This window comes from Pseudonaja textilis, chromosome 2 (genome assembly GCF_049901715.1).
Source record: "Pseudonaja textilis isolate UNSWEBS1 chromosome 2, rPseTex1.2, whole genome shotgun sequence".
NCBI lineage: Eukaryota > Metazoa > Chordata > Lepidosauria > Squamata > Elapidae > Pseudonaja > Pseudonaja textilis.
This window is the reverse complement of record NC_141991.1, coordinates 150712846-150740466: the sequence shown is the minus strand read 5'-3', so window position 1 is coordinate 150740466 and position 27621 is coordinate 150712846. Positions and strand designations below refer to the sequence as shown.

Here is a 27621-nt window from a genome sequence, read left to right as displayed (position 1 = left end):
GACCTCACTTCTGTAAACGTAAAAATGATTTTAGAAAACGCTTTCAGGGAGGTGGGGTAGAACAGCTAGGCTGTTGCCATTTTCTCCGGAGGGACGCTGAAAAGGTGCTGCCTTGAAGGGAATCAGCGCGGCTGCTACTCCTCCCCTCGAGGGCCGGACCGCAAGTTTCCCTCTCCCAGTCGCGCAGGTTTTCTCCACACGAGGCGTGCGCAGCGGCGCCAGAAACTTCAAATCGGCTGGTGAGTGGCAGGAGCCACGCTTGAGGCGGGGTCGGTACAGATAGCGGAGGAATGCGCGAAGCGGGGAAGGGCGGGGATCCTGACTGGTGGAGAACCGCAGGGGGGTTGGGGGGGAGGAGGCAGGCAGGTTCCGCCCCAGCTGCGTGGCGGGTCGCACCTAAAGGTAGCCGGTGACCTCTGGCTGCATCTGGGCTTAGGTGCGTGTGGCGGAGGGTCAGGGTTTGCTTTTGCCCCAGAGGGGATTAATGCCGGCGTGAAGTCGAGAACGCGTGGGAGGGCCCTCCAACCTCAGTCCTGCCTCTCCTGGCGGGGCGGGCGGTTTTTTTTTTTTTTCTCCTTTCGGGCGCACCTTTTCCGCCGTCTTTTCTCGACGGTTGCCTGAGGACGTGCCTTGCTGTCTTCTCTTTCGACATAATTTCCACATTTCCTCCTTAACTCAGCGGAAAAAGGTACAGTACGTGCCTACTACTTGTTATTCCTTAGGTGCAGGAGGTCTTGTTCACCTGAACCTGCGCTTTCAGAATGGCTATCCGGGTTTAGACTGAGAATGCACCGATCTTCCCGTGAGGAGTAAGGCAGAGGATTCCCACACCTGCTAGCCCTATTATGGGGCTTACCTCTACGCCCCCCTCTTTTTTTGCAACATTGTGTTCTTGGCATCTGGCAGATGCAGCTGTGTTCTTCCACTTTCCAGTTAGGTAGATAGGGGAACGAGAGTTTCTGATGTATTGTTTTTGACATGTTCGGTTTAAGTATGTTTTTTATTGTTGTAACATGTTAGTAATCCAGAAAGTAATTGAGAAGTAAGCTATTCTTTGTTAGTGGTATGTCTTCTCAAGCCAGTATGGATGGATGCAATGTGTAAATATTCTTAGCCTGAGTGAATATGGTAAGGGCAAATATCAGACCTAAATATGGCATAAATCATTCTGGAAAAAGGTTTATTGAACAACATTCAGACACAAATGTAATAAAAGCACTTTAAGAGCTAGTTTTGGCCTGTTGTTAAGGCACTGGGCTAAAAATCAGGCTACAGGGTGAGTTCTAGTTTAGCCATGGAAGCCAGCTGGGTGACCTTAGGCCCATCAGTCTTTCTCAGCCCAACCCACCTCATAGGGTTATTGTGAGGAAAATGGAAGGAGTAATATTAGCTATGTTCACTGCCTTATTTGTTAAAATAATAAAAGTGGGATACAAATAAAATGGGAGGAGCATTTTCAGATATTGGAGGGGGCTTAATCATAATCTCTCTGTGAGATAGGCTGTTCTTTCCCCATCTAGATTTAAACTCTGCAACATCAATTTAACATTGTTATTATGAAGATAAAATGTGGGGATTTAAAAAGAAATGGGGACTGAAGTATGTATTACAATAAATAAAATGTATACTTGTAAATATATGTGAATGTATAGAAGTCAGTGTAACTTTTGAGATTCAGAGATTGCCACACACAAAGTGTGCAATAAGAGCTTTAAGGCGCAAGCCCTCCTCCTCCCTTTCTTCATCTTTGGCTGAGCTCTCCTCCCTGTGAAACCACGTTTGACTGAGTTCTTTCATGTGTAAAAAGTCCATGCCTGCATTTGTCCTGGGCATGTATAGCTGACTTTGCCTGGTCTCAATTGTAACCTCTGGGCAGGTTTTAAATTTATAGTGGCTTCTTCTTTCTAGAAGCAAACCGGAGTCTGAGTGAATGATGTTGTGGTCTGAAGAAGCTAGAAGCAAATTCTAGGAAGGACTACCTCACTAGTCGGTTGGAAGATGATTCAACTTAGTGAAATGACAGAGAGTGTGTGGAAACTTCACCAAATCACTGAAATGCCTTGATTTAACTCTGGAAGAACTGAGTTCATTACAAAGCTGGGAAGTGGCTTTTTTTTATGTTCCCACAGATTAATCAGATGAGAGGAATTATTCATGCCAAGTTTAGAAAATGCCCAAGTACCCTTTGATGGACCCTTAACTATGTACTGGATATATATTGGAGCCCAAAATTTATGTTGCTAAGTGAGATAGATGTTAAATGAACTTTCTCCCATTTTATGACCTTTCTTGCCACAGTTGTTAAATGAATCACTGCAGTTAAGTTAGTAACACCATTGCTAAATAAATCTGGTTTCCCCACTGGCTTTGCTTCCTCAGATGGTCACAAAAGCGAATCACGTAATCATGTCTTAAGAGTAAAAAACAATCATAAGTCATTATCTTCAGTGCTGTTGTAACTTCGAACAGCCACTAAGCAAACTGTTGTAAGTCGAGGATTATCTGTACTCTTCAATTTCTTCATAAATGATCTAGATGAGGGAATAGAAGGGGAACTCATCAAATGAGTGTGACATGACACTCAACTGGGGTGACACGAGAGCAGTCTTCCAATGTTTTGGAGGCTGTCACAGAGAAGAGGAGGTCAACCTATTCTCCAAAGCAAGACAAGACGTTTACAGATGGAAGCTTAACAAATAGATACCCAACCTAGAATTAAGGATAAATTTCCAGAGAGTTAGAACAATTAATCAGTGAAACAGCTCACCTGCAGAACTTGTGGGTGTTTCATCACTGGATGCTTTCAAGAAGAGATTGGAAAGCCATATGTTTAGAATGGTACAGGAGGTTGGACTAGAAGACCTCCAAGGTCCCTTCCACCTCTGTTCTTTTATTCTGTAAAATTGGGCTCTAAGAATGAAAGGGGACAGAAATTGGGAAAGACCAAATAATGAAGAATATACATTATGTTCAGCTATGCTCAGACTTAGTTGTAAAGTCCCAATTTATTTCTGCATTAGATTTCTATCCTGACTTTTTTCATAGGAACGCAAGGTGGCTTCCAAGGTGGTCTCTGTTTTATCTCTGTAGCCATATCTCTGTGAGGTAGAATAGGCTGAAAGTGTACAATTGTCCCAAAACGATCAATTGGATTTCTGTGGTTGAGAATGGACTTTAACCAGAGTGTGTTCAGGGGGAAGATGAAAATGTTCATGGGAAAGACGTGCTAGAGAAGGAGTTTGGAAGAAGTAAGGGTGATAAGCATCAGTGAGATGTTCTGTGAAGCAGTTCCAAATATGAGGAGCACCAAGAGTGGAAGAGTCAAGTCTTTCATGTGGTGAGCAGAAGTTTCTTGATGTGCAGAGCAAAAATTCAAAAGTAGAGACATAGCTGCAATTGAGCAATATATGGATTTTTCCCCATTGCCTTTAGGCAATAAATCCTTTCTGTATCAAACACTTTTGAGAATGAGGGAGTCAAATCCTCAGAAGACAAAAAAAAAAAATTGCTCTCTTCTTTGGATTGCTGTTTCATGATGAAGAGAAACACACACAAATAATCCAGGGGCCTACTCTTCAAGATTCAATTGAAGGTGCTAGGTTAGGAGAGAAACTCACTGGTTTCAAGAGAAAACTATTCCAATTATATAGTTTAGCAAAATAACTATTTTAAGTATAGGCTCTCCTGCTTGAGCAGGGGCTTGGACTAGAAGTCCTTGCAAGGTCCCTTCCAACTCTATATTCTGTATTCTGCAAGTGCTTCTCAGGAAGAGATAAATATGGCTTGAAACAATATATATGTGAGTATTTGTCATCTATCCCTAAATGGTGCTGCTTCCAAGGGTTGAGCTCATTTAAACCCTCTAGATTATGTCTTTTCTATATATTTGTTGATTTTGCTCTTATGTTGGGAACAGTGTTCAAACCTGGGGAAGAGAGTCACATAAACCATTTCCTTTCTATTGTATAGCTCATCCGTTTCTCTCTGTTAGTTCCGGCTGGTGGAGCTATTAGAGTAACTATCAAATAGCTTGGGATAAACATAATTAGTTCTGCATCAGTGAGGTATATCCCGTATGGGTGAGTTTGGAATTATAAAATGGATTTGTTAAAATTATAACTACTTATCAGTGATAAATTTCGTGAAATCTCTCTTCTGGATGAGAACCAAGTTTTAGGAAGATTGAAAGCATTAATGGTATTAATGTTGTCTCCTACTTTTATCTTGTTGAACAAAATAAGTAAATTGGGGGAGAACAATCAATCAGTCAGTTGGAACTCAACCCATCCAGCATTTTCTTAGACAAGTTGAGTTCAGATTAGTTGGGCCAGTTTTGCAGAACAGATTAAAAAGGAAGGATCTAATCCACAATCTTTTTCATGAATCGATATTGCAACCAAATCATTAACTCTTCCTAGATTGTCTCTATTGCAAGCTTCCTGCTTTTTTCCTTTCTAAGTGGATCAATTGGTGTGTCTTTTAAAGGCATTTTAAAAACATGCTAAGCTCTCTTGCAGTTTGGACAGTTTAGAAAATCTTGCTTTTCCCGCCTTGACTCATCATTTATTTGACACTATTTCCTCCTCTATTAAGTGTTTAGCCTGAATCTTGTCATAGCCTTTCCAGTTTTTTTTCAAAAGGAACAATTTTCCACCAATTGTTCAGAAGCACAGGCTGGGTTAGAGGCTGGTAGTTTTTTTTTTCCTGTGCAAAATGGTCAATGTTCCTGAAATACTAAAGGATACTTCTGGAGTTGGTATTTTTTTTCTACAACAAATTAAGCAGCACCTGTTGTTTGTTTTATTTTTAATATTTTACCCCACCCCTGTTAGAAAGCAGCCTACTTTCTGAATTCAATTTATGTTCTCTAAGCAAATTCTTAGATTTAATTGTTGGATTTCTATGTACCTTTGAACCTGCTGAGAGAATTACGGTATGTTGTCCTCTGGTATAAGTTCTCCTCCCCACCTCTGAACTCAGGAAAAAATAGATTTCTCTGAACTCAGACAGAAGATAGCTTTGTACCAGGCTGGTTATCCATAATATTACCAACTCACCTGTGCCCCTTTCCTTGGAGTGATATTTTTCAGCTTTTTCATTTGTTATTTTTGAAATAGATGTTTCTTCTTTGTGTGCACATCTAGCATGAAGCAAATTGAAGATGAAATCTAATTTATCCTTGAATATTGGTGAAAATAGCTGTATCAGTAGCTAGCTAGAATGTTCTGGCAGCCAGATATGTTTGGCAAACTCTTGAAAAAGATTCCTTTAGATTGCTCTGATGGCTCAGCTTTTGATAGAACTACTTCATTTTTTAGAACAGCACTGAAAAATAGTGCTGTTAACGATGGTAGTACATTTCAAGATGGGAGACAATTTAACTGAAAAATCTCAGCTGGCTTGTTTGGAAAGGAGAATTGGTAGCGTATTAGTATTTCTTCATGTACGTAAAATGCAATTTGGAAACTTAATAGCTTTATGTTCCATGTCTTTCTCCCACTGTTAATAGTTAATTTTGTCCTAGGTGGGCACTATTAACTTGTTCCTGCAGGGCAAGTTCTGTAACGCTGCTCAAGAGCATGGTGGCAATCCAGGAATCCACTTCTATACTCTAAACTCCAGTGAAATGCTGGAAGTACAATTGAGCACACAACGTAAGTTGCACTGCCACTTTCCCTGTTGCATAAAGGTGATTCAGGAAGGTCTATATAACTTGCATATGCCATCCGCTTGTATGCCATACAAGTTAAATGGAATTCTGCTCATTTTCAGAACAGCAAGTAGAATATCAACTGTTTCCCCCATAAGAAGCGATAATAAAAATAATTAGAGGCCAATTATTTTGAAGTCATACTTGTCCACAATTAGTCACTGTACATTCTTATTCAGTCCATGAACTTGGGGAGAGCAGAAGCATGTCTTCATATTAATATTAAATAATAATATTATATAATAATATTATATAATATTAACATTATTAAATAATAATATTTAATTCATATCATCTATTGACCCCGATGGATTATGTGCATACTTCTTAAAAAAACTCTCCTGTGCTGAACCCCTAAGCATTTTATATGAGATATCATTCAGAACCAGCTCCTTACCAAACCTATGGTCCTTAGCTACGGCCATCCCTATCTTCAAAAAAGTGACCTCAGCCTGGTTGAAAACTACAGACCAATCTCACTGTGTTGTGTCATGTGCAATGTCATGGAATCAATCATTAACCAATTCATCATCCTCCACTTAGAGTCAAACAACCTACTCTCCAAAAAACAATTTGGTTTCAGGAAAAAATTGTCCTGCAACCTACAACTCCTACACTGCAAAAACATATGGACTACTCTACTTGACCAGGGTAAAGCTGTAGACTCAATTTACATAGACTTCTGCAAAGCCTTTGATTCAGTGGTACATGACAAACTACTGTTAAAACTAAACTCTTACGGCATTTCCAGATCCCTTCATAAGTAGATTACTGCATTCCTGTCAAACAGGCAACAAATAGTAAAAATAGGGAGCACTATATCAAACCCTGCTCCAGTTAACAGCGGTGTCCTCCATGGCAGTGTTCTAGGGCCCATACTCTTTATACTCTATATAAATGACCTTTGCGATCACCTTATAATCAACTGCGTCCTCTTTGCAGATGACGTAAAACTATTCAACACCACCGACAATGCTACTATCCTTCAAAGCAACCTTGATTATGTGTCTGAATGGTCAAACATCTGGCAACTCCAAATCTTGATCAACAAATGCTCTGTCCTACACATTGGTAAAAAAAATCAGTACACCGAATACAATCTAGGTGGATATCACCTCATTGATGATCCTCACTCTGTCAAGGACCTTGGAGTTCTCATATCAAATGACCTAAGCACCAGAGCTCACTGTAACAGTATTGCCAAAAAGGCATTAAGAGTTGTAAACCTAACCTTACGAAGCTTCTCCTCCAGAAATATCAAATTGCTAACTAGAGCATACAAAACTTTTGCCAGACCAATACTTGAATACAGCTCATCAGTCTGGAATCCGCACTGCATATCAGACATTAATACAATCAAGTGAGTCCAGAAGTATTTCACGAGAAGAGTACTACACTCTTCTGCTCGCAACAGAATAGGGGTCCCCAACCACCGGGCCGTGGACCGGTACCGGTCCGTGGAACATTTCCTACCGGGCCACCGGTTTGCTGGATGCCGCCATCTTGTTTGACGAGAACGTGCTTCCGGGTGAGCTTTTCCGGTTGGAAAGTGGTGTTTGGTTGCTGAAAGAATCCTCGCGCCTTAGTTTCATCGAAGCGGGGGGGCTTCGAACGAAACTAAGGTGCGAGGATTCTTTCAGCACCCAAGGCAAGGCAAGCTGAGCGACCATCCTGAAGCCCTCCTGAAGCGAAGCCCATCAACAAAGGTACAAAGGAGGAGTTGAAGGTGGCGGGGAGAAGCGGGGGACGGCTGGCTGGCTGGTCGCTCGGCTCACCTTGCCTTGTCATGCATGCTGATGCCGGTACCGGGCCGCGGATCATTTTGGGCCATGGCACAAAAAAGATTGGGGGCCACTGCCCTATATCACCAGGCTTGAGATTTTGGGCTTGGACAACCTTGAACTACGCCGCCTATGGTTAGACTTAAACATAGCACACAAAATTATCTGCTACAATGTCCTAACAGTCAATGACTACTTCAGCTTCAACCACAATAATACAAGAGCACACAAAAGATACAAACTCAATGTAAACCACTTCAAACTTGATTGCAGAAAGTACGACTTCAGCAACAGAGTGGTCAATGCCTGGAATGTACTACCTGACTCTGTTGTTACATCCTCTAACCCCCACTCCTTTAACCTCAAACTACCCACTATTGACCTCACCCCATTCCTAACAGGTCTGTAAGAGGCGTGTATAAGTGCACCATCGTGCCTACCATCCCTGTCCTATTGTCCCCATTTATTCGTACCTATTTCCTGTATTCTTACTCATGTTTATACTTATATCTATTATCTAGTAAGCGATTGACAAATCAAATCAAATAATAAATAAATAAATTTACGTGCAGATAATTCCCTAATGTTGGCCTTTTCTTGGTAGGTTATCATGCAGTATAGGTCGTAATGAAGCTACAGTACTTTATTTACTGGTTAGAATCTTTATATGAAATATTAAAATTCTGTTCATTTTGTCTCTCTGGAATTGATCAAGCAATGTGATTGTTACCTGAGTTATGATTTAGAGCTATCTCTTTGTAATTGTTAAGGATATAATTATATATAGAACAATTGTGTAATATATGGAGCATCTATAGGGTTATGTAGAAGTTATGCAGAACTTCCCAGGCATCCCTTATGGGTGGAAGACATTTAGGTGTGTCATTGAATGTTAGTTTTATGAGAAAACTCTCTCTGAGAAAATAAAGAAACTAAGAGAGAACATAGACTGGATGGAACAGAATGCTGACATGGTTCTGAACACAGACTTTATTTCAAATAGAAATAAAATAAAATGTAAAAATAAACAGTGTAACCAATGTTTGAGGGATTGTCACAGAGAAGAGTGGATGGATCTATTCTGCAAAGCACCTGAGGGCAGGACAAGAAGAAATGGGCGAAAGATCTTTAAAGAGAGATACAACCTAGAACTTCCTTACAGTAAGAATAGTTAATCAGTGGAACAGCTTATCTCTGGAGGTTGTGGGTGTGCCATCATTGGAGATTTTCCAGAAGAGACTGGACAGCCGTTTATCCAAAATGGTGTAAGGTCTCCTTGAGCAGAAGATCTCCAAGGTCCCTTCCAACCTTACTATTCTATGTTCTCCCTGTTGGTCCATAACAAATAATCCGTAAAAGTTTAAAAGAGAGGAGGTGGTAACACCTCCACTCTGGTTAAAAAGAATGTGGAAGGGAGGTAACAAGAAAGCCATTAACAGCCAAAGGAACTTCAACTACAGGCTTCAGTGTGATGTTTTAATTTTTGAAAATGAAAGAATGAGTGGAGATTGAGGCTTCTTTAGTTTAAAGATTAATACACCATGCATCAATTAAAATAAAGCAGCACGATCAGTCTATACAAATCCTTTATTTCTTTATTTTTTTTAATCAAAATTCCATGTTATCTCAGCCTGATTAGTTGTAATTCTCCATTCTGAACCCAGGACCCTTTAGCCCTGCATTTCACATTCCTGTGGCTATCTGTGCCCTGTTCTGGGCTTTCCTTGTTACCAGGAGATAAGACCCCCGATTTGATGTGATGCTGCTTTTGTGGGATTTGCTTGTGTTTGTATTGGATTTTGAGGTAATATGTGCCCTGCTGCTGCAGGTTGTGTGGAGGGTTTTTCTTCATTCCTGGTACTTTTCAGGGTCTTCCACTGAAAATTCTGGTATCCGTGGGGCACAGATTGGGAAAAACTGCTCCACATGCTTTCTGGCTTTTTAAAATGGATACTGCCTCTAAAAGTATTTGAAATGCCTCATTTATACTTGTAGCATTTATAGTTTTCTTTCCTGAGGTGAACATTCCTTCTGCTATTTTTTCCTTTGATAATAATCCCTTGAGGTGGAGTAGGCTGGGTGACACTTCAAGGCCATTTAGTGAATTTCATGACTGTGCAGAAATGTAAGCCCCGTTTCTTCAACCAGTACACCATGATGACTTCAACTGAGTCAAACTGCATCAGCAGCTCTTTCCAGGGATCAGTTCTGTTTACCTCATGTAACTGTTTAATCTTGCTTTGCCTGTCAAAGAAAAATTGGGATATAAGGATTCTTCTCTGCTTTTTTTTGTGCTTGTTGGGGATATAGCCAATGATGTTTATAAGCTGATCTTTTTCCTAGGAGATTTAATTCTTGAAGAACATGGAATTGGCCAATGAGAGACTAAGAAAGGAGCTGGAGGAGGAGTTGAAACTTGGTACTGAACAGTTGTGCAGCCATGCATGGTACCATGGTTGCCTGCCACGGAAGGTAAGGCAGCAAAAAATTGTTACTTGGTTACTAGCTGTCATGCAGTCAGTGAAAAACAGTATAGTAGCAAAATGTAATTACAGAGGCAAAGGGCAAATTGAGATAAATCAACCCTTTCAAAAGAAGAGGCCAAATTATCAATTTTGCAGCATGGAAAGAAAAAAGAAAGCTAGGGGTTTACATACCTATATCCTTTTTATACTGTGGCTCCTGGATGCTAACAGTTATTGCATTCATTTCAATTTTGTTCTTAGAAATATCACTATTATTCCCATGGAGATCTCCATACATTTTTTCTGCTTTTTCTTTTGTCAGTTTAGTCATAAATAATTTCGTCACATTTTAGTATAATTTAACTTTGCTGAAGGATTCTTACTTAGCCATTTATACCCATTTTCAGAACAAATATTTATTTCCAAGATTGCTCTGTATTTTCTCTGTGTAAAAGTAATCTTAATGGTTCCTTGCTTTGACTACTTTTTCTCTTTATATAATATCTTTTTGTTTTTTTATAACATTTCTTTATATGCTTTTTTGGGGTAAATTGCAGAATTCTGCTACGAGTATCTGATTTAGTGATAGTAATGTAAGTGCTAGCATAGTAATGGCACTTGCAGTGCCTTTCCTACACAATGGGGAACTGTCTTTAGTAAGATTAACATGACAATCTTTGCCTGTTATCTGACTTTGGGCAAATGTGCTTTTAGTAGGGAATGGCCATTAAGAAGTTAACTTTCCCATCTTTCATATGATGAGTATTTTTCAGAATGAAGTAATCCAGATAGAATTATTTTAAATAATAAAATAAGGTAGTTGTGATAGATATAGTTCATTCCCATGACCAAATCAAACTGAATCAAATCTTTACTATAGTCATAGACCAGCATTTTGTACCCATGTGATATAGTTTGTTCTTATAGTTTAGTTTTCTCAGCAGTAATAGTCAACATTTAATCATAAAGAATTAACATACATCTCTTTCTATACGGAGGGGAAGAGAAGAAACATTTGAGGGGAAACAGCATTTGGATGGAGGATGGATGGATAAGGTAAAAGAGGAAGGACAGGATCAAATTTGATTAGAATTTTTTTTTTCAAAGTTCCTAGTGAAGGGAAAACAATTGGTGTGGTTGCTTGGAAACAGTGTTTTTGCTTGTTATTTTTTTTCTTAAAGTGCATACAAGTTTGTTCTCTCAATTGTTAGACACCCAAAACTATATTTTTGCATGTTAACTCAACTGTTCATTTGGGACAGGTTTTTGTGTAACATATGGCCTCCTTATTCAGAATTTTCTGTCATAGTGCCAAATGAGAAAGCAAAACATAAAAAGATTTCCTGGTTTATCCAGGGACGATAGATCCAATCAGAAAAGCATCTGTCAGCTTGTACCCATGAAAAAGTTACTCCTGCACCAGGAAGTCACTCATGCTTATTTCCCTTGGCATCTGACTTAGAAAACAGAGACTAGGAGTGGAAGCTAGCTAAGGGAAAGGAATAGAGGCACGAGATGGGGATGATAGAGATCACACTGCTGTAACATCATTAGCAAGATATATATATATCTCATCAACAGAATGTTAATACTTCTATATCAAGACTATCCTCATTGAAGCCTAGTCTCTTATGTGCCCCATTACTACTAGGCTTAGTTATATGGTTTTTCTATCATAATAACATCCTCCTGAACGAAATCAGCAATAAACAAGGATTTCCTTGATTTTGGAACCTGAAAAACAACAAGAAGGTTCAGTTCCAGATAAAACAAGTATAAAGAACCATTATAATCTGAAGAACAGCTCTTAGATTGCTGAACATACCTGGCTTAGAAAAAGAGTTCGGTTTCCCAGAAAGCCAAGAACAAGAATGAGGTGTTGATCAAAACATTTCAGATCTTCCAAACATACAGGAGAGAATACTAATTTTCCAGGCTAGCTTTTTAAAAAATTCCTGTAGAAGCCTAGTGTTGCTGGGATTCACAACAACAATAATAACAAAAAAAACCTCTTGCAGAGTAGCCGTGGCAGTACTTGGAGACAGAAGAATAGAAGAGAAAGAATGGAGAAAATCACAACATAAAAATACCTGCAAATAAAGATAGAATGACTGGCAGAAAAAAAAAAAGCAAAGATAGTACCAATACTATTTGGGAAGGGTTCAGCAGATCGGCAAAATGCCAAATCCAGTGTAAACATCTGGCAGACCATCACCAACCATAAGTAATAAGCAGTAATAGTAATAGGCACCTTGGATGCAATTCCAAAACATCTAGAATACCACTTGAATATCAGTAGCATTGACAAAATCACCATCTGTCACTTGCAAATGGCAGCTTTATTTTTAATAGCTTGCATTCTGTGATACTTTTTAATATTTTAACAGCAACATTTGCCTATCCAAGTCCTTGAGAAAGACTCAGTCGGTGAATAAAAATGCCAAATCCAGTCTAAACATCTGGTTGACTATCAGCCATAACAGCACCAAGCCTATCAAAGTTTTCTTTAAAGAACACCCTGAGTTTATATCCGCTTGGCTCAATGAATCTAAGGATTTCTCAAATTCAGAACAGGGCAGAGTTTGTCCCCTTTTATCTGAACTTCTTCATTAAACCAGCTGTTCTTATCACAGTAACAGAAGTTGCTCCTGACCTGGAAGGGAGAATGAAATACCTGTCAGAAGTTCTGTGATGGGTCAGGCAATGCTCATTGGTTCTCTGTAACCTTCTAGTGTCTCCTTGTCTTGTTCATGTATTTAACCATCTTGAGATTGTTCTAATACTCTGTTTTGTTGGCCTGCTCCTTAAACAAAGACAGACCTTCCTTCTCTCTTGACCTCTCTCTCCCTCTCCCCTCTCTCTCAGGAGGCAGAATCTATGTTGCAGAATGATGGGGAGTTCTTGATCCGCGATTCACGCTCTAGCCTGGGTGATTATGTCTTGTCATGCCACTGGGGAGGACAGGCCCTGCACTTCAAGATAATTCGTGTGGTACTTCGTCCCCGAAAGGGCTATTCTCGCACCCTTTTCCAATTTGAACAGGAGCAGTTTGATAATGTACCTGCCCTGGTGCGCTTTTATGTGGGCAACCGGAAGATCATCTCAGATATTTCGGGAGCTGTGGTGTCTCGACCAGTCAACAGGAATGTACCACTTCGCTGTCTGAAGGAGCGTTTCAGTGACACTGGGAGGCCTCCTGGTGCATTGAAGGAGGAAGAAGCACCTCTTCGACGGTTCAGTTTTCGTTCTGCCACAGCTGGAGAACAAATAGGAGACGGAAACTTGCTCCGGTGAGGAACCTGGCTCCATGGTGAAACATGGGGGGTGGGGGTGGTTGGTGGCCATCCTTGGCAGTGTGTCAGAGAATATGATATGGTACTCCTCCTAAATTGTGCTTTCAAATAGACCCACTTAGAAGTGGGTGGGCACACTTGAGGCACACTTTTAAGTAATTATGGCCAATTCCCTGGGTCTTGCTCAGATTTGTCGTGCAAGATCTTTATCACAATCTGTGCCTCAAAATGTGGAAAGCCTTACCAGTGAAAAAACATGTGGTGGTCAGATCATGAAAGTCCCCAATGTCAATTAGCTTTTCTGGAAGTTTTTGAGAAATGGGGTTTGTGGGGAAGAATGGATCACTTAGTTCAGTATCTCGGTTTTTCCCTCTCTCAGAACAAAAGATCGAAGTGGAAGTGACCCCAGTAGCCTAGATCAGCTGGGCCAGAGACCTTCATTGCATGGTGCCCAATCAGACAGCAACCTATTGACTGGTGGGTATATGGAAGACTCCATATGGGCAGGTTGGCAATAAAGCAACTTCAGTCTACAAATGGTAAAAGGAATATGGTTCCTCTACTGCTTTATCTGCAATGTAATGCAATACAATACTATGCAGGTTAATATATTTTCCCCAAGTCCCCTTAATGGAAGGAGAGATTCTTCAGCTTTGCAGGATTATCCAACTCATCCTGTATTTTCCCTGATATCAGTTAAATCGTGCAGAAAAGCAGGGGACTAAGAGCAACACAGTTGTCTGGGAGTCAAAGAAAAGGTACAGAAGTTGGTATAGCTAAACTTCTCTGTAGGATGTAGAAGGTAAAATATAGAATGTGATTCCTTTCTCCTGAAAATATTTAATTGCCATTTAATGAAAAACGTGTTTCTAGTTATAGACAAAACTGAGCAGTTTGACTCTTAGTGCTTTGTGTAAAAGCATGAAAAAATAATAAAACATGTTGTGACATCACAGTGCACCCCTGTTTTTTCATCTATGCATCATGACATCAGTCACAAGTATATAACTTACAGGGTTTGCATTGTGATGTCACAACCAATGTTTTTGTCAGTTGCCCCCTCCAACATCTTTAGACTGATGTATATTTTACAGGAAAGCATTTAATGTCTCACGATGCTTGCAGGTGATGGCTACATTGTGATATCATGCCAAAATGTGTTAGATTTTCCATCTGAGGCTATATCAGTTTATAGACCATGCATTTTGCATTTACTGACAAACATGGCATGAAACCAGAAATAATAGCTTGATGGTTTGTATGACATCAGAGCCCACAGTAGACTGTCAGGATATAATTAAAACCATTGCTCTTCCTCAGTTTATGCCAGGCCTTGTACACCACATGGTTTTCCTTCCTTAAGGCTCTGATAGAATCCATGGCCTTTAACACTGGGTAGCTTTTGTTGGTGACATTGAATGGCAGCAGCTGCTGGCTATAGGTGTTAATCAGTTTTGACCAGGGCTACCTGGCCAAGTATCCCGTTGAACAAATCTTGATGGTATTGGGACTTAATTGCAATAACATCATCTTGAATATGTGCCTTTTCTTGATTAGGGAATGATGATCTAAACTTGGGGTAATCAAATGTTTTTACAAGCGTTTTCTTCATTAGGAGTTTATCTACCATAATCAGTGATCAATGCGGTTAATCAATTGATCCTTATTTTCAGATGAAATTCTCCTGTACCCTCTTCATTCAGTTGATGAACTACCATATTTTTCAGAGTATAAGATGTTCTGAAGTATAAGACACACCTTGCTTTGGGGGAGGAAAACAAGAAAAATCTGTCTCTGCCTCCCATCAATTTGCCTCTTTGCAGCAAACAGCCTGTTTCAGCTTCAGCACACCCTGATTAGCACAAGCAGCTGATTGTTGGGTGGATCGGCCTCCCAATGATTAGCTGTTTCAGACTGCAGGGATTGGCATAGCCTATTGCTACCTCCATGCACCCCATTTTGGCCTCCGCACACCCCGTTTTTGGCCTCTGCACACTGGGTGGTGGGGATTGGAATAGGAGGGAAATGGGGTGTGTGGAGGCCAAAAACGGGGTGCAAAGGCCAAAATGGGGTGCAGAGGCTGAAAATGGGGCACACAGAGGTGGCCATGGCAATCCCTGCAGCTTGAAACAGCTGATCGTCCGATCCTACCGACAGATCAGGCTGCGTTGAAGCTGAAACAGGCTGTTTGCTACAAGGAGGCAAATTGCTGAGAGGCAGAGGTCAAAGGGTGGGGGGCTGGTGGGTGGGTTTTTTTTTTTGGCAACATTCACTGTATAAGACACACAGACGTTTCGTGGAAAAATGCATCTTATACTCCCCAAAATACAGTAAATATATTTTAAAGATTAGCAGGTACATCTGAAATGTTGCATATATTCTATATGGCACCATAACACCATAACATCTTGTTTTTAATATTGAAATTCCCAGCATTTCATTTCATAAAAATTCAATATTTATTTAGACAGGTAATTTATAATTTATTCAGACAGATGTACACTTGTGGCAGGGAATATTTGTGTGCCAATCAAAAGGAATTATGTAACTCCAATCCATCTGCACCCAAACCACTCATCCTTCTGCCCACAGGAAGCCCAGAAACATCACCTGGAGACCAGGACCGAACCCAACCCCCTCCTTTGTCTCCTGCCTTTCGCACAGGCAGTGACCCTGTCCTCCGGGCAAGTGCCTCAGCATCTCATCTGCTGGAAGGTTTGGGACTGAGCGGTTCGGAGGGGCGGCTTCATTCCAAAGCTCCCCCAAAGCCCCTGAGGGCCCCTTCCATGCTGATGAGTGACTACTGTGAACTGGTTCCTAAGGTTCCTCAGGGGCCCCGAAGCCATGTGGAGCGCTTGCAGACGGAAGAGAGATGGCGTGGCCGGGCTCACATTACAGAGACTGCTTTTGGTTTCCTGGACTCTGTTGAAGCTCCTTTCCCTTCTCCCCAGTCAGAGGAGACAGAAGAGGAACCAGGGTTTGAGCGCCCGCTGCTAGAGACCGTTTCCTCCTTCCAGCTTCAGCACTTTAACTCATTGCTTTTGACCCCGAACAACAAGCCCCTGGACCCGGGCACACTCCAGCACCTCAAGGACATTTTTGCTACTCATGATTGCCACACAACAGCCCTTCACGTTTTAAAAATGGACTGCCAGGTGAGGGCCACAGAAGACTATTATTTATATAATATTATTTTAGTGACCTCCAATTGCCTCCGTTACCATGGATTGCATTTATTCATATTTAATAGATGATTGTACAGTTGTATTTTGACCTGAGCCAGGACTTGTACTCTGGTTGTGGCTAGCTGATCTGCTTGACTATTACCGGAGAGATTCCCTTTCCCGTGTTAGAGAGCTAACTCTAAGGCATTTTGGGTTAGGAGTTCTGTGCATGAGACAGTGTCTGATGCAGGCCTGGGCCTTTTGTTAAGTGAATTTGAACTACTACCATTTCCTAGTTTTATGAATGCTCATGGGCTGATCCGGAAGAATCATGGGGCTCCTTTTCCATTGTTCAGGAGAAAATGCTTACCCTGGGCCACAGAGGGCTTGCTTAGGCTCTGATAGATTTAAGTGGGCCTACAGTTTTTGCAAGGGAGCTCCAACAGCCTACATCTGACAGAGTTGTTTTGTGGTTCATGTAAGCCAAGAAATAAACTCTGCTTTGTTAAGAAACATTAACGTCACCCCCATTCCAGAATTCACTTATGCCCACATATAATGGGGGTTCTAAAAGCATCTTTGTGCTTTCCTCATCCTGGTTGGCAAAACTATCATAAACGAAAGAGGTGGTAATTTGCAGGTTGGAATAATCAGAAATCTATGAGCAGCCTGAATTAACAGAATTGGAAGGGAACTTGCAGGGCTTTTAGTCCAACCCCCTGCACTAAATAATAATGAGGTCGATACAAGCAATCCTTAGAGCTAAAATGTGGTATATCTTTTTTTAAAACAAATATGTCTGAGCAGAAAGTTTTTAATCCCTAATTTCACTCTAGCCTCTTCAGCACCCTTATTTATTTGTAATTTCTGTTTAGCTCTTCCAGATTCAGCTAGAAAAGTAAATTAATCTAAAACGGGGAACCTCTCAGAAAAGGATTTGAAAAGAAGTCATCAGAGTACATTCAGTTGAAATTTTAATAGGGATGATGGTGGAAACAGTATTGTGTAGGAACATAGTAGCAGGGAAAACAAATCCTTTTCTATTTAAGAAAAAAAGAAAAAAGTGACTTTTGTTGCCTTGCTCCTTTTTTTCAGCATTGAAATAAGAATTGGGTTACAGATCTTTCCAGCTATAGAATAGTTAAAAGTAATTTCCTCAGATGTGTGTCTCCCCTCCCCCCCTCCAATCTGCTACCTGGTTCTGACATGTTGGAAAGAATATGATGTGGATTTGGGGATTTCTATCTCAGCTGACTCTCTGAGCCCTTTGGCTCTCCTGCTAAAATGACTTGCTGTCGTAGAAAGTATAATTGATTCAGCCCACAAGAAAAATTCCCCTCAAGGGTGAAACGGAGATGATATAAGAAACAACTGTTGGCTTAAATGCTAACGTCTTTTGAAATACACCATATCTCCTCTACAGGCGTTGAGGATCATTGGAGTATCTAAAGAGCAGCAGCGGGCCATGGGGGTGAGCTCGGGTCTGGAGCTTATAACCCTGCCTCAAGGGCATCAGTTTCGGAAGGACTTGCTGGAAAGGTACTGACTAAAGTTCTGTGGTGGCTGGTAGGCGCCAGAGAAGAAGTTGTGAAATGATGTGTACAATATCTGTGTGTGTTCTCCAGAACGTGCTTGCTTGCCTCCTGAGGATGTATTGTAGGTGCCAATTCACTAAAGACTAATATGTAATTACAGGTAGTCCTCAATTTATGTAGAGGGGCAGTGTCTCAGTGGCTTAAAAGATACTGGAGAAGGTTTGTGGCTCTGCTGGTTCAAGTCCTACCACCATGTGACGGAATGAGATCCCATCACTTGCCTCAGCTCTTGCCAACCTAGCTGTTTGAAAATCCACAAGTAGATAAATAGTAACTTTGGTGGGGAGGTAACAGTATTCCATATTTCACTACACTTTCTGTGCTGCAATGTGATGTCATGCTGGCCACATGCCTGCTGTCTTTAGACAGCGCTGGCTCAATAGCCTAAAGAAACAGAGATAAGCACTGCCGCCTGAAGTTGGCTACAATTAGCAGAGTAAAACCTCTTGACTTAGGACCACAACTGAGACCAGAATTTCCATTGCTAAGTCAAGTGGTTCTTAAGTGAATCATGGCCAATTTTATGACATTTTTGGTAGGCTGTTAAGTGAATAACTATAGTTGTTAAGTGAATTATGGGATTGTTAAGTGAATCCCGCTTCCTACATTGATTTTGCTTGTTAGATGCTGGCTGGGAAGGTTAGATATGATGATCACATGATCCCAGGAATCTGCAATTGTAAACATATGCTAATTGCCTAGCGCCTGAATTTTGATCGTGTGACTGGAGATGCTGCAATAGCTGTAAGTGCAGGTACCAGTTGTAAGTTACTTTTTTCAGGACCATTGTAACTTTGAATGGTCAGTAAACAAATTATTGTAAGTTAAGGACTATCTGCAATTTAATTATTGCTTTCTGTAATTGTTTTCATTTTATTTTAATTAATTTACCTACTGTCACTATTTTTAATTTTTGTATAACAAATGTTTAGAGCATAGTTGCAAACACATTATGAGTCTTCTGAAGATTTAATGGTATAGAAATCAATTTTCTATTTAGTGGTATAGAAAATTAAAAATTAAAAATAAAGGACTTTCCGGGAGAGCAGAGAATAAAGTCCTGAAGACAAAGGTTAATTCTGAGGAGGCCACTTCATAGTTGACTGCTGACTGTGCTTTGGTGGCCTTTCTTCCCCTCTGGCCATATTTCCTGCATAGTATTAGATCAGCCTGGAGCAGGCAAATAAAAACCCCTTTAAGCAAAATGAGGGAGATGCAAATGGTTCTGTCTATTCCCTTCATCCACTCCTTAGCCTGCAGGTGTTCAAGTTGTGGATCACACACCAAAAGAAACTATAGCCCAACCTACCAAAAACATAATTGTAAAAGACAGACTAGAAATAAAAGTTAAAATAAGAAATAAAATGGTAAGAGAACTGATCTTGATGAATCACTAAGACCTGAGGGATTGCATCCCAGAGTTCCAAAGAAGCTGGCAGAGGTAATCTCTGAATCACTGTACCACATCTTCCAAAAATCCTGGAGCACCAGGGAACTACCAGATGACTGGAAAAGAGCTGATGTGGTTCACCATTTTCAAAAAAGGAAAAAAAACAGAACCTGGAAACTACAGACCAATCAGCCTAACATCAATACCCAGGAAGATCCTGGAAAAGATAATAAAAGAACAGATCTGCCAACATCCAGAAATAACTACCGTGATTCTCATATAAGGCTGGGTCTTATTTTTTTTTTTTGAGCCCCGAAAAAACGGCTAGGATGTCTTTTCAGGGGTGAATTAATTTCTTTCTCCCCCACACGCACCCTCGCCTAGGGTGCCCCGTCGACAGCTATGCCTCGCCACCAGCCACTCCTAATGGCCAATCATGGTGGAGCGCGGAGGGCTCCCTTACCCCACCAAGCGCTGAAGACCCGGGTCAGCGGGCAGACGGAGATGTCTGCCGGCAGCGTTTCAGCCACTTCTCAGACCTCCGTAGCTTCCACAGTTCCCACCGGTGCTGGCGCCTCTCTCGCCAGTGCCGTCTCCAACAACAGCGTCTGAGTTGCTCCTGCTTTTCCCCCATCCCCATAACAACAGGAAAAAAAAACATTTTGAGGTACCTGGGAGTGCCACACGCTGCGTTTTGGTTTCATCCCAAGTGGCTGGGTGAGTGTGAAAAGAGCTGAGTGAGCGTCTCTGCTGCTGCTACCCTTGGTGCTCCAGCCTTGGGCTCTGCAAGTTTGCAAAAGTCCCGGTGTGCAGCCCATTCCTGCATTCTAAGCGCCCAGGTCGAGCTGCAGCTGTCCCTCTCTCGCCAGCACCGTTTCCAATAACAGCGGCAGCAGCAGCGGGAACCGTGGAAGCTATGGAGGCCTGAGAAGCGGCTGAAACACTGCCGGACATCCACGCTGACACCGCCCGCCTGCTGACCTGGGTCTGCAGCAAAGGCGCTTGGTGGGGGTAAGGAACCCTCCGTGCTCCACCATGATTGGCTGTTAGGAGCGGCTGATGGTGAGGCGTAGATGCCTGCGGGGCACTCCTAATGGCAAGTTCCCCCCTGCCTTCTCCCGCCCAATTTCACATGTTTTAAACTAGGCCTAAATTTGGGGGGAGGGGCTTAATTTCATTTTATGCCTGGAAAACATACTTCCTATTGGGGGGCGGTGTATTGTTGGAGAAACACGGTAGAGGTCAGCATGGGTTTGTTAAAAACAGATCATGCCAAACCAATCTTATTTCATTCTTCGAGATAGGGCTAAATCAGTAGACCAGCGAAATACTGTGGACGTAATATACCTAGACCAGCTATGTATTTGACACAGTAGACCACAACCTACTTCTTGGTAAGCTAGAAAAAAGTGAGATAGATAGCCTTACCACCAGATGGATTCGTAACTGGCTGACACTGTACGAGTAATCCTTAATGGGTCTAAGTCTGCATGGAGGGAAGTAAGCAGTGGGGTAACACGAGGTTCTGTCTTAGGCCCAGTAATTTTCAATATCTTCATAAACAACTTAGCTGAGGGAATAGAAAGGGAACTTAACAAATTTGCAGATTATACTAAGCTGGCAGGAATAGATGATAGGCTCAAGATCCAGATGGATCTTGACAGACTTGAACACTGGGCCCTATCTAACAAAATGAAGTTCAGTGTAGAGAAAAGTAAAGTCTTACACTAAGAAAAGAAAAATCAAAAGTACACATATAAACTGGAAGAAACTAGGCTTAATAGCAGTAACCGTGAGAGGGATCTTGGAGTCTTAGTGGACAACCAATTAAATATGAGCCAATGTGTGGTGGCAGCCAAAAAAGCCAATGCAATCCTAAATTGCATTAACAGAGGGATACAATCAAGATCAAGTGAGGTACTAATACCACTCTATAAAGCTTTGGTAAGACCACATTTAGAGTACTGCATCCAGTTTTGGTCACCATACTATAAAAAAGATCTTGAGACTCTAAAAAGAGTGCAGAAAAGAGCAACTGGGACGATTAGGGGACTGAAGACTAAACCATATGAAGAACGGTTACAGGAACTAGGCATGGCTAGTCTAGTGAAGAGAAGGACCAGAGGAGACATGATAGCAGTCTTTCAATATTTGAGGTGCTGCCACAGGGAGGAAGGGGTCAAACTATTTTCCAAGGCACCTGAAGGCCAGACAAAGAATAATAGATGGAAATTGAACAAAGAGAGATTTAACCTGGAAATAAGGAGAAACTTCCCGACAGTGAGAACAATCAACCAATGGAATAGATTACCTTCAGAAGTTGTGGAAGCTTCATCATTGGAAGCTTTCAAGAAGAGACTGGACTGCCATTTGTCAGAAATAGTGCAGGATCTCCTGCTCGGGCAGAGGTTGGACTAGATGACCTACAAGTTCACTTCTAACTCTGTTAATCTGAATCTTCTGATGGTGAAAGCTAGCTAGTCCTTCCAAGGTCCAATTTGAGAACTTATTTTCTGGGATTATGAGTGCTTGATGAACAGCTTTTCCCAATCAAATCTATTTAACACTGTATACAAAGAAAGGCCTAACTAGTGCATTATTCTGCAGCAGAGCATCTCAGGGTCCTGCGCTGTGGACCGAGGGACAGAAGATATTCCTCTAGTTCAGATGGGATCTTGCATGTCAGCTTGACATGGAAAAACTGGTCTGGCCCAATTCCTGGCTTCTGTTCTGCCAGTAAAGTAGCAAGTAGGAATCCTGTTACTACTTTTGAGTGAGACTCTTTCCAGATGGTAGTGACAAAATGTGCCGGAATGTATTTGAGAGTTGCAGCAGCACCGTCATTTCTTGTGTTTTCTTTTTCCATCCTCAGGCACCATCTTATAGCTCTGGGCATTGCTGTGGACATCCTGGGCTGTACAGGGTCAGTGGCTGAACGGGCTGCCACCCTCCACAAGATCATCCAGCTAGCCGTGGAGCTATGGAGGCCAGTTGGCGACCTCTTTGCCTTCTCTGCTGTGATGAAAGCACTTCAGCTGCCACAGGTGAGCGGGTGGCGGTGGGTGGGCTTGTGTGGGAGGAAAGCCAAAGCCCAGGTTAGCCTTGTGCTCCTAAGAGGCACCACACAAAAAAGGTGGAAAAGTATAGGTTGAGTTCAGATACTTGATCAGAAGCAGCTCACCTAAGAAAGCTAGCTCTGGCTTCAGTCCACATGTTGCTGTTAAAACGAAGGATGGAATGCATCGAATCTACTGAAATGTAAATATTTATATCCCTCTCTCTTTCTTTATTAAAGGAGCACTTAAGTATCTGGCCGAGCCAGTAATTCCACTCTGAACCCCAGAGGTTCTGGAGGCAGCTCTATTTATTATACTTCTCTCCTGTTTTTGAATCTGCAGATCACCCGGCTGGAGCAAACATGGAGGCATCTGCGCCAGAGTCACACCGCAAGCGCCATCGTCTATGAGAAGAAGCTCAAGCCTCTGTTGGGGAATCTGAACCGGGCTGAAGGTAGGGCCTTGCAATCATTCTGGCCAACTCATCATTACAACTGCGTAGAGCTTCTGGTGCATTGCTCTATTTCCATGAGCAGCTCAGAAGTCAGCAACCTTTTGAAGCACCATCTTGTGCACCATGGACACAATTTTACTTAGGGTTGAGATGTAGGAAGTGTTGGGAAGTCAGTTTAGACTTCAACTGCTCCATGGTATATCATCAGGGGAGCTTCCATGTAATATTGGAAACACTCCTATAGACTGTAAACATTTTTATGAGCTACTTAGTAAGTATATTAAATATTCATTGAACCACTTTTAAAATAATTTTACCCCTTTTAAAATTCATTTGAAGTTGCATGCATCCATTCCCATTCCAGAAAATTCAAAACAAAAAATAATATGAGCAGAGCTTGGAGTTAAGGGTGGTTTGTTTTCCTTCTTGAATGCAGTGTCCTGCTTTGGGAGTTTCTGTCTTTTAGAGAAGATACTTATTTCATCACTCAAAGTTTGATCTTGCAGTCACTCCTAAGAATGCCTCCAGCAGAATTGTACCTGCATCAGAGATAGCCCTAAAATGCAATTTAAGAAGGATTTAATTTATTTATGTGTCTTGTTTAGAGGCGACTCTGGGCAGTCTTGTTGAGAGTTCTTGGACTATTTTAATTAAGTCAGAATAGCTTTAGTGTATCTGGAAAGTCATATACACTTGTTCCAGAGTGAGCAGATTGCTATTTTAAGGTAAATAAGGGTGCCAAAGTTTATATATTCTTATTAACTGAAAATCCTTCTTACCAGGGTGTAGAGCTGGGTTCAAACTTGGCAAGTTTTAGACTTGTGGATTTCAACTCCCAGAATTTCTCCCCTAGTCATGTTAGCTCAGGAATTCTGGGAGTTGAAGTCCACAAATGTTAAACTTGCCAAGTTTGAAGACTCTTGGTCTAGAGTGTGGTATTTTTCATAGTCAAAGATTTGGAAGGGACTGTAGAGTCCAAGCAATCCTCAGAGTAGAATTTGCTAGATATACCTGATAGATATACCTCTAGCCTCTGTTTGAAGACCTCTAGAGCAGGGGTCTCCAACCTTGGCAACTTTTAAGACTTGTGGACTTCAACTCCCAGAGTTCCTCAGCCAGCAAAGCTGGCTGAGGAACTCTGGGAGTTGAAGTCCACAAGTCTTAAAAGTTGCCAAGGTTGGAGACCCCTGCTCTAGAGTGATGGAGAACTTATCACTTCATGTGACAGCTTATTCTTCTGGCTGACAGCTGACAGAGTCAAGATGTTCCTCCTGATGTCTGGCCTGAATTTCCTTCTTTGCTGTTTAAATCTAACTGCCATTTGATTAGGGTCCATTTATGCAATGGACCAGCATTTGAAAGACTGCCCATGATGATACATGAATGCACTCCTCTCAGCAGGATTGCTTTCCGAACTTTCTGACCCCAGTCTAGTAAGCAGCCAAAAGTTGGTGAGTTCTGCATCAGTCAGACTTCTCTATAGAGATTAGCATCTAAACTAATAAAGGGACAACCTTGGGAAAATGTTCAAGTCACTCAGGGTTTCCTTTGGTGAGATGGGTGGCTATGTAAATTTGATTATTAATTAATAAAAAATATGCCTTAAACTGAATTAAATCACACTTTCTCAGCTTACAGGCTTTCCCCTAAAATGTTTAGTCTTCATTTAGCGACCACAATTGAGACTGATAACTCAGTTGTTAACCAAAATGGCTGCTAAGTGAAGCAAAAACTATTTTTGATTTTACTTCATCCTTCCTTTGCTTTGCAAACTGCAAAGGTCATAAATGTGAGGATTGGTTGCAAAGCCAGTCTAGTGGTCAAGGCATCAGGCTAGAAAGCAGATCATAAGTTAAGTCCTGTCCCAGCCCTGAAAGCCAGTTGGGTGACTTTGGGCCAGTCGCTTTCTCTCAGCCCAACCCACCTCACAGGGTTGTTGTGGGGAAAATAGGAGGAAGGTGTGTTGGATAATCCGCTGCCTGAAGTTATTTGTCAAAATAATAAATGCGGGCTACATTACAGCTGTAATTGTGAACAGTTGTTAAATAAGGACTACCTCTAATTCCATCTGTGATCCAAAAGGCCATTGTCTGTGCCCTACAGGGAATTCTGTCTTCTCCCCAAAGGAGGTAGCAGTTCCTCATATCCTGCCCCTTCTCAGTCTCATGGAAGGAGAGCAACTATGGGACGACAATGAGGAGACGTGTGATGTCCTCCTGCGGACGCTGGAAGCAGCTCGCTTTGTTGCCACCAACACTGGCGCTTATCGCATCAGGGCTGAGGCCAGACTTCAAGGTAGGGTTGCTCTTGGCAGTGAGAGCTGGGCTTTTTCTATCTACCTTGGTTGTTCAGATTGTTCAGTTCAGATTGGTTAGAGCGCATCCATTCCCCTTCGCCCATGCATGGAATACACGTGCGTGAATAGCAGCCCAGAAGGAAGCTGTCAGAGCACTGTTGTGGTGGACTGCACTGGGAATAGCCAGGCTCAAAGCCATTCTCAGCTGCAGGAGCTCACTGAGTGAGTTTGGGCTATCCTCTCAGTCCAGTCTACCTTGCAAAGTTGTTGTGGAGAGAAAATCAAGAGGAGCCTTATGCATTCTGCCTTGAGTCACTAAATAAAAGCTGGGATAAGTTTCTAACCAATGAAAAGTCCACCCATCTGAAATTTGTAACTATTTTGGTGATGGAAATATGACCCAGCAGTGATTTATTAACAGCTAATCTTGGCTAGGCTGTGCTGCACACCAGCTCTAAAAGCAGCAGCACAACTTGTACCAGCTGGATGACTTCTGCACTACGAGTGGCTCAAAATATCTTGTTTTAATTCTATCCTGCTCCTACCACACTGGATAGGATTGGTGATTAGCCAGTGGATGGGTGCCTCAAGTAAAGGTTTGCCCCTTAAACATTGCAAAGATCTTTGGCTGGGAACCCCATGGTTGATAGCCAGTGGGGCTGCCTTACGCACACTCTTATTTTCCCAGCTCTGCTGCCAAAGTTGCAAATCCCACTGTAGTTTTAAGAAAGTAAAATGCTCGGCATGCAGTATGATTTATTAGAAGTGTGCAGCAGTCAGATCCAAAGTGGGCATTCTTACTGTACCGGCTGCCTCCTCCATAAAGGACTCGCCTTTTCCTGGGTTTGTAGTGGCGTGGCTCAGGAAAATGCCCGATTGAGTTCAGGTGGTGACACAGTCACATCCTGTCACACCCCCTTGGATGTGTTTTCTCAAGCCTGAAGAGCTGCAGCACAAATGCCAAAAAAGGTGTGGCTTCTTAAACCAGAGAGATGTGGCAACAGTGCTCATACCATAAGGGAAAAGCACCTTTGCTTAGTTCATATCTGAATACTGCACACCTTTCTGAGTCACTTTTCAATCTTTGCTAAGCAAAACTAGTGTCTCAAGCAAAGGCTTTCTAAGAGTTTATCTTTGTGCCACCTTAGAACAGTGCACCATAATGGCAGTTCCATGACATAGCAAGCCATAAACTAGATTTTATGGCTGGCCAGATGTAAACTTTAAAAACATACATCCTTCAACTCTTGATTAGAATTTCATGAGATGGTTGATTTTAATTTTGCAGTTGCTTTATTATTAAAAATGAGGCATCTAGTGGCATAGTATTTGTGAGTATTACATTCCTGATCTCTAAATTAAGTCATTTTATAGCTTATCTTGGTGTTTAAACCCAGCCTTGTTGTGGTGGTCATTATGTTATTCTCGAGTAAAAGAATTATGTTATACAGATAGTTCTCAAGGTATGATTAGTCACTTATAAGGGACCTGAAAAGTTAATTTATAACCTGTCCTCAAAGTTACAACTGCCCCACCATCTCCAGAGTCATGTGATCACATTTCAGGTGCTTGACAACTGGCTCGCTTACTGGACAAGCTGGATTTGGACATACAACCCATGATTCACTTAACCATTGTGACCTATTTAATGACTGTCATAAAATCGAGTCTGATCATACGATGACTCGACTTATAACCACCGCAACCTATCACCAAAATTCTGGGCTTAGCTGTCACAAAACCAGGTCTGACTGTACTCACATTGGCTATACTAATCCTTTTTGTTCAGCCTTATTCTGAATCTGGTATGTGTGGCTTTCATTTCCCACTGGTAGGTGATGCAGATAAGAAGAGAGTTAGCTAGCACCAGGATGGGCACTCTGTGTGGTACTGATTGAGGTTACGGAATTCAGCTGATGTTTCCTTTTTACACCCTTTTCTCCACTCAGAATTCAAGAGCACCCCAGAACTCCTGGAAGCATTTCAGACGGAGTTCTCCCTTCGGTTATTCTGGGGAAGTAAAGGAGCGCAGGCGGAACGGGGCGAACGATACAAGAAATTTGAACGGATCTTGACTGTGCTTTCTCAGAAACTAGAGTGAACTCATGGGAGAAGTATTTCCCCATCCGCCCTCTGCCAGGCCAGCTGGAATGCAAAGCAAGGGTGGCAAAGATGATTAGTAAGCAGTAAAGCGTCACCCAGTGTCAGGATTAAGACGTTGACTGGGCTGAACTTTGAAGGCCTTCCAAGGAATGAACGAGCAGGAGGAACTCCTGGGGTAGACATTCCTTCTAGATCAAGGGGGGCAGGGCTTTGGAAAGAAGCAATCTGGAAACTTTTTTAACCTATGCAAAGGAGCCAGCCTGCAATAAAGAAAGTAGCGGACGGTTTTTAATCAGTTTGTGCTATAAAAATAA

General features: G+C 41.8%; 1 protein-coding gene across 2 annotated transcripts; it reads left to right on the top strand.

Annotated features, from left to right (window-relative positions):
- The first annotated feature begins 42 nt into the window (after positions 1 to 42).
- On the top strand, positions 43 to 27621 carry LOC113446891 (breast cancer anti-estrogen resistance protein 3 homolog). Of its 2 annotated transcripts, none has more exons than XM_087925915.1 (10): positions 43 to 239; positions 9835 to 9963; positions 12822 to 13246; positions 13629 to 13726; positions 15842 to 16404; positions 17837 to 17952; positions 22271 to 22442; positions 22797 to 22908; positions 25012 to 25203; positions 27154 to 27621. In XM_087925915.1, exons 2-10 carry the CDS (start codon positions 9856 to 9858, stop codon positions 27303 to 27305), a joined length of 1938 nt encoding a protein of 645 aa, XP_087782041.1. In that variant the 5' UTR covers positions 43 to 239; positions 9835 to 9855; the 3' UTR covers positions 27306 to 27621. The 2 variants fall into 2 exon arrangements, with proteins under 2 accessions (XP_087782041.1, XP_026572543.1); XM_026716758.2 differs by lacking the exon at positions 43 to 239 and adding an exon at positions 269 to 688.

Excerpts from the sequence above, each read along its gene's own strand:
- LOC113446891 (XM_087925915.1), top strand. The coding sequence starts at position 9,856 with ATGGAATTGGCCAATGAGAGACTAAGAAAGGAGCTGGAGGAGGAGTTG. Across the intron at positions 13,247-13,628 it reads GGAGACGGAAACTTGCTCCG|AACAAAAGATCGAAGTGGAA; the intron begins GTGAGGAACCTG and ends TCCCTCTCTCAG. Across the intron at positions 16,405-17,836 it reads TTTTAAAAATGGACTGCCAG|GCGTTGAGGATCATTGGAGT; the intron begins GTGAGGGCCACA and ends TCTCCTCTACAG.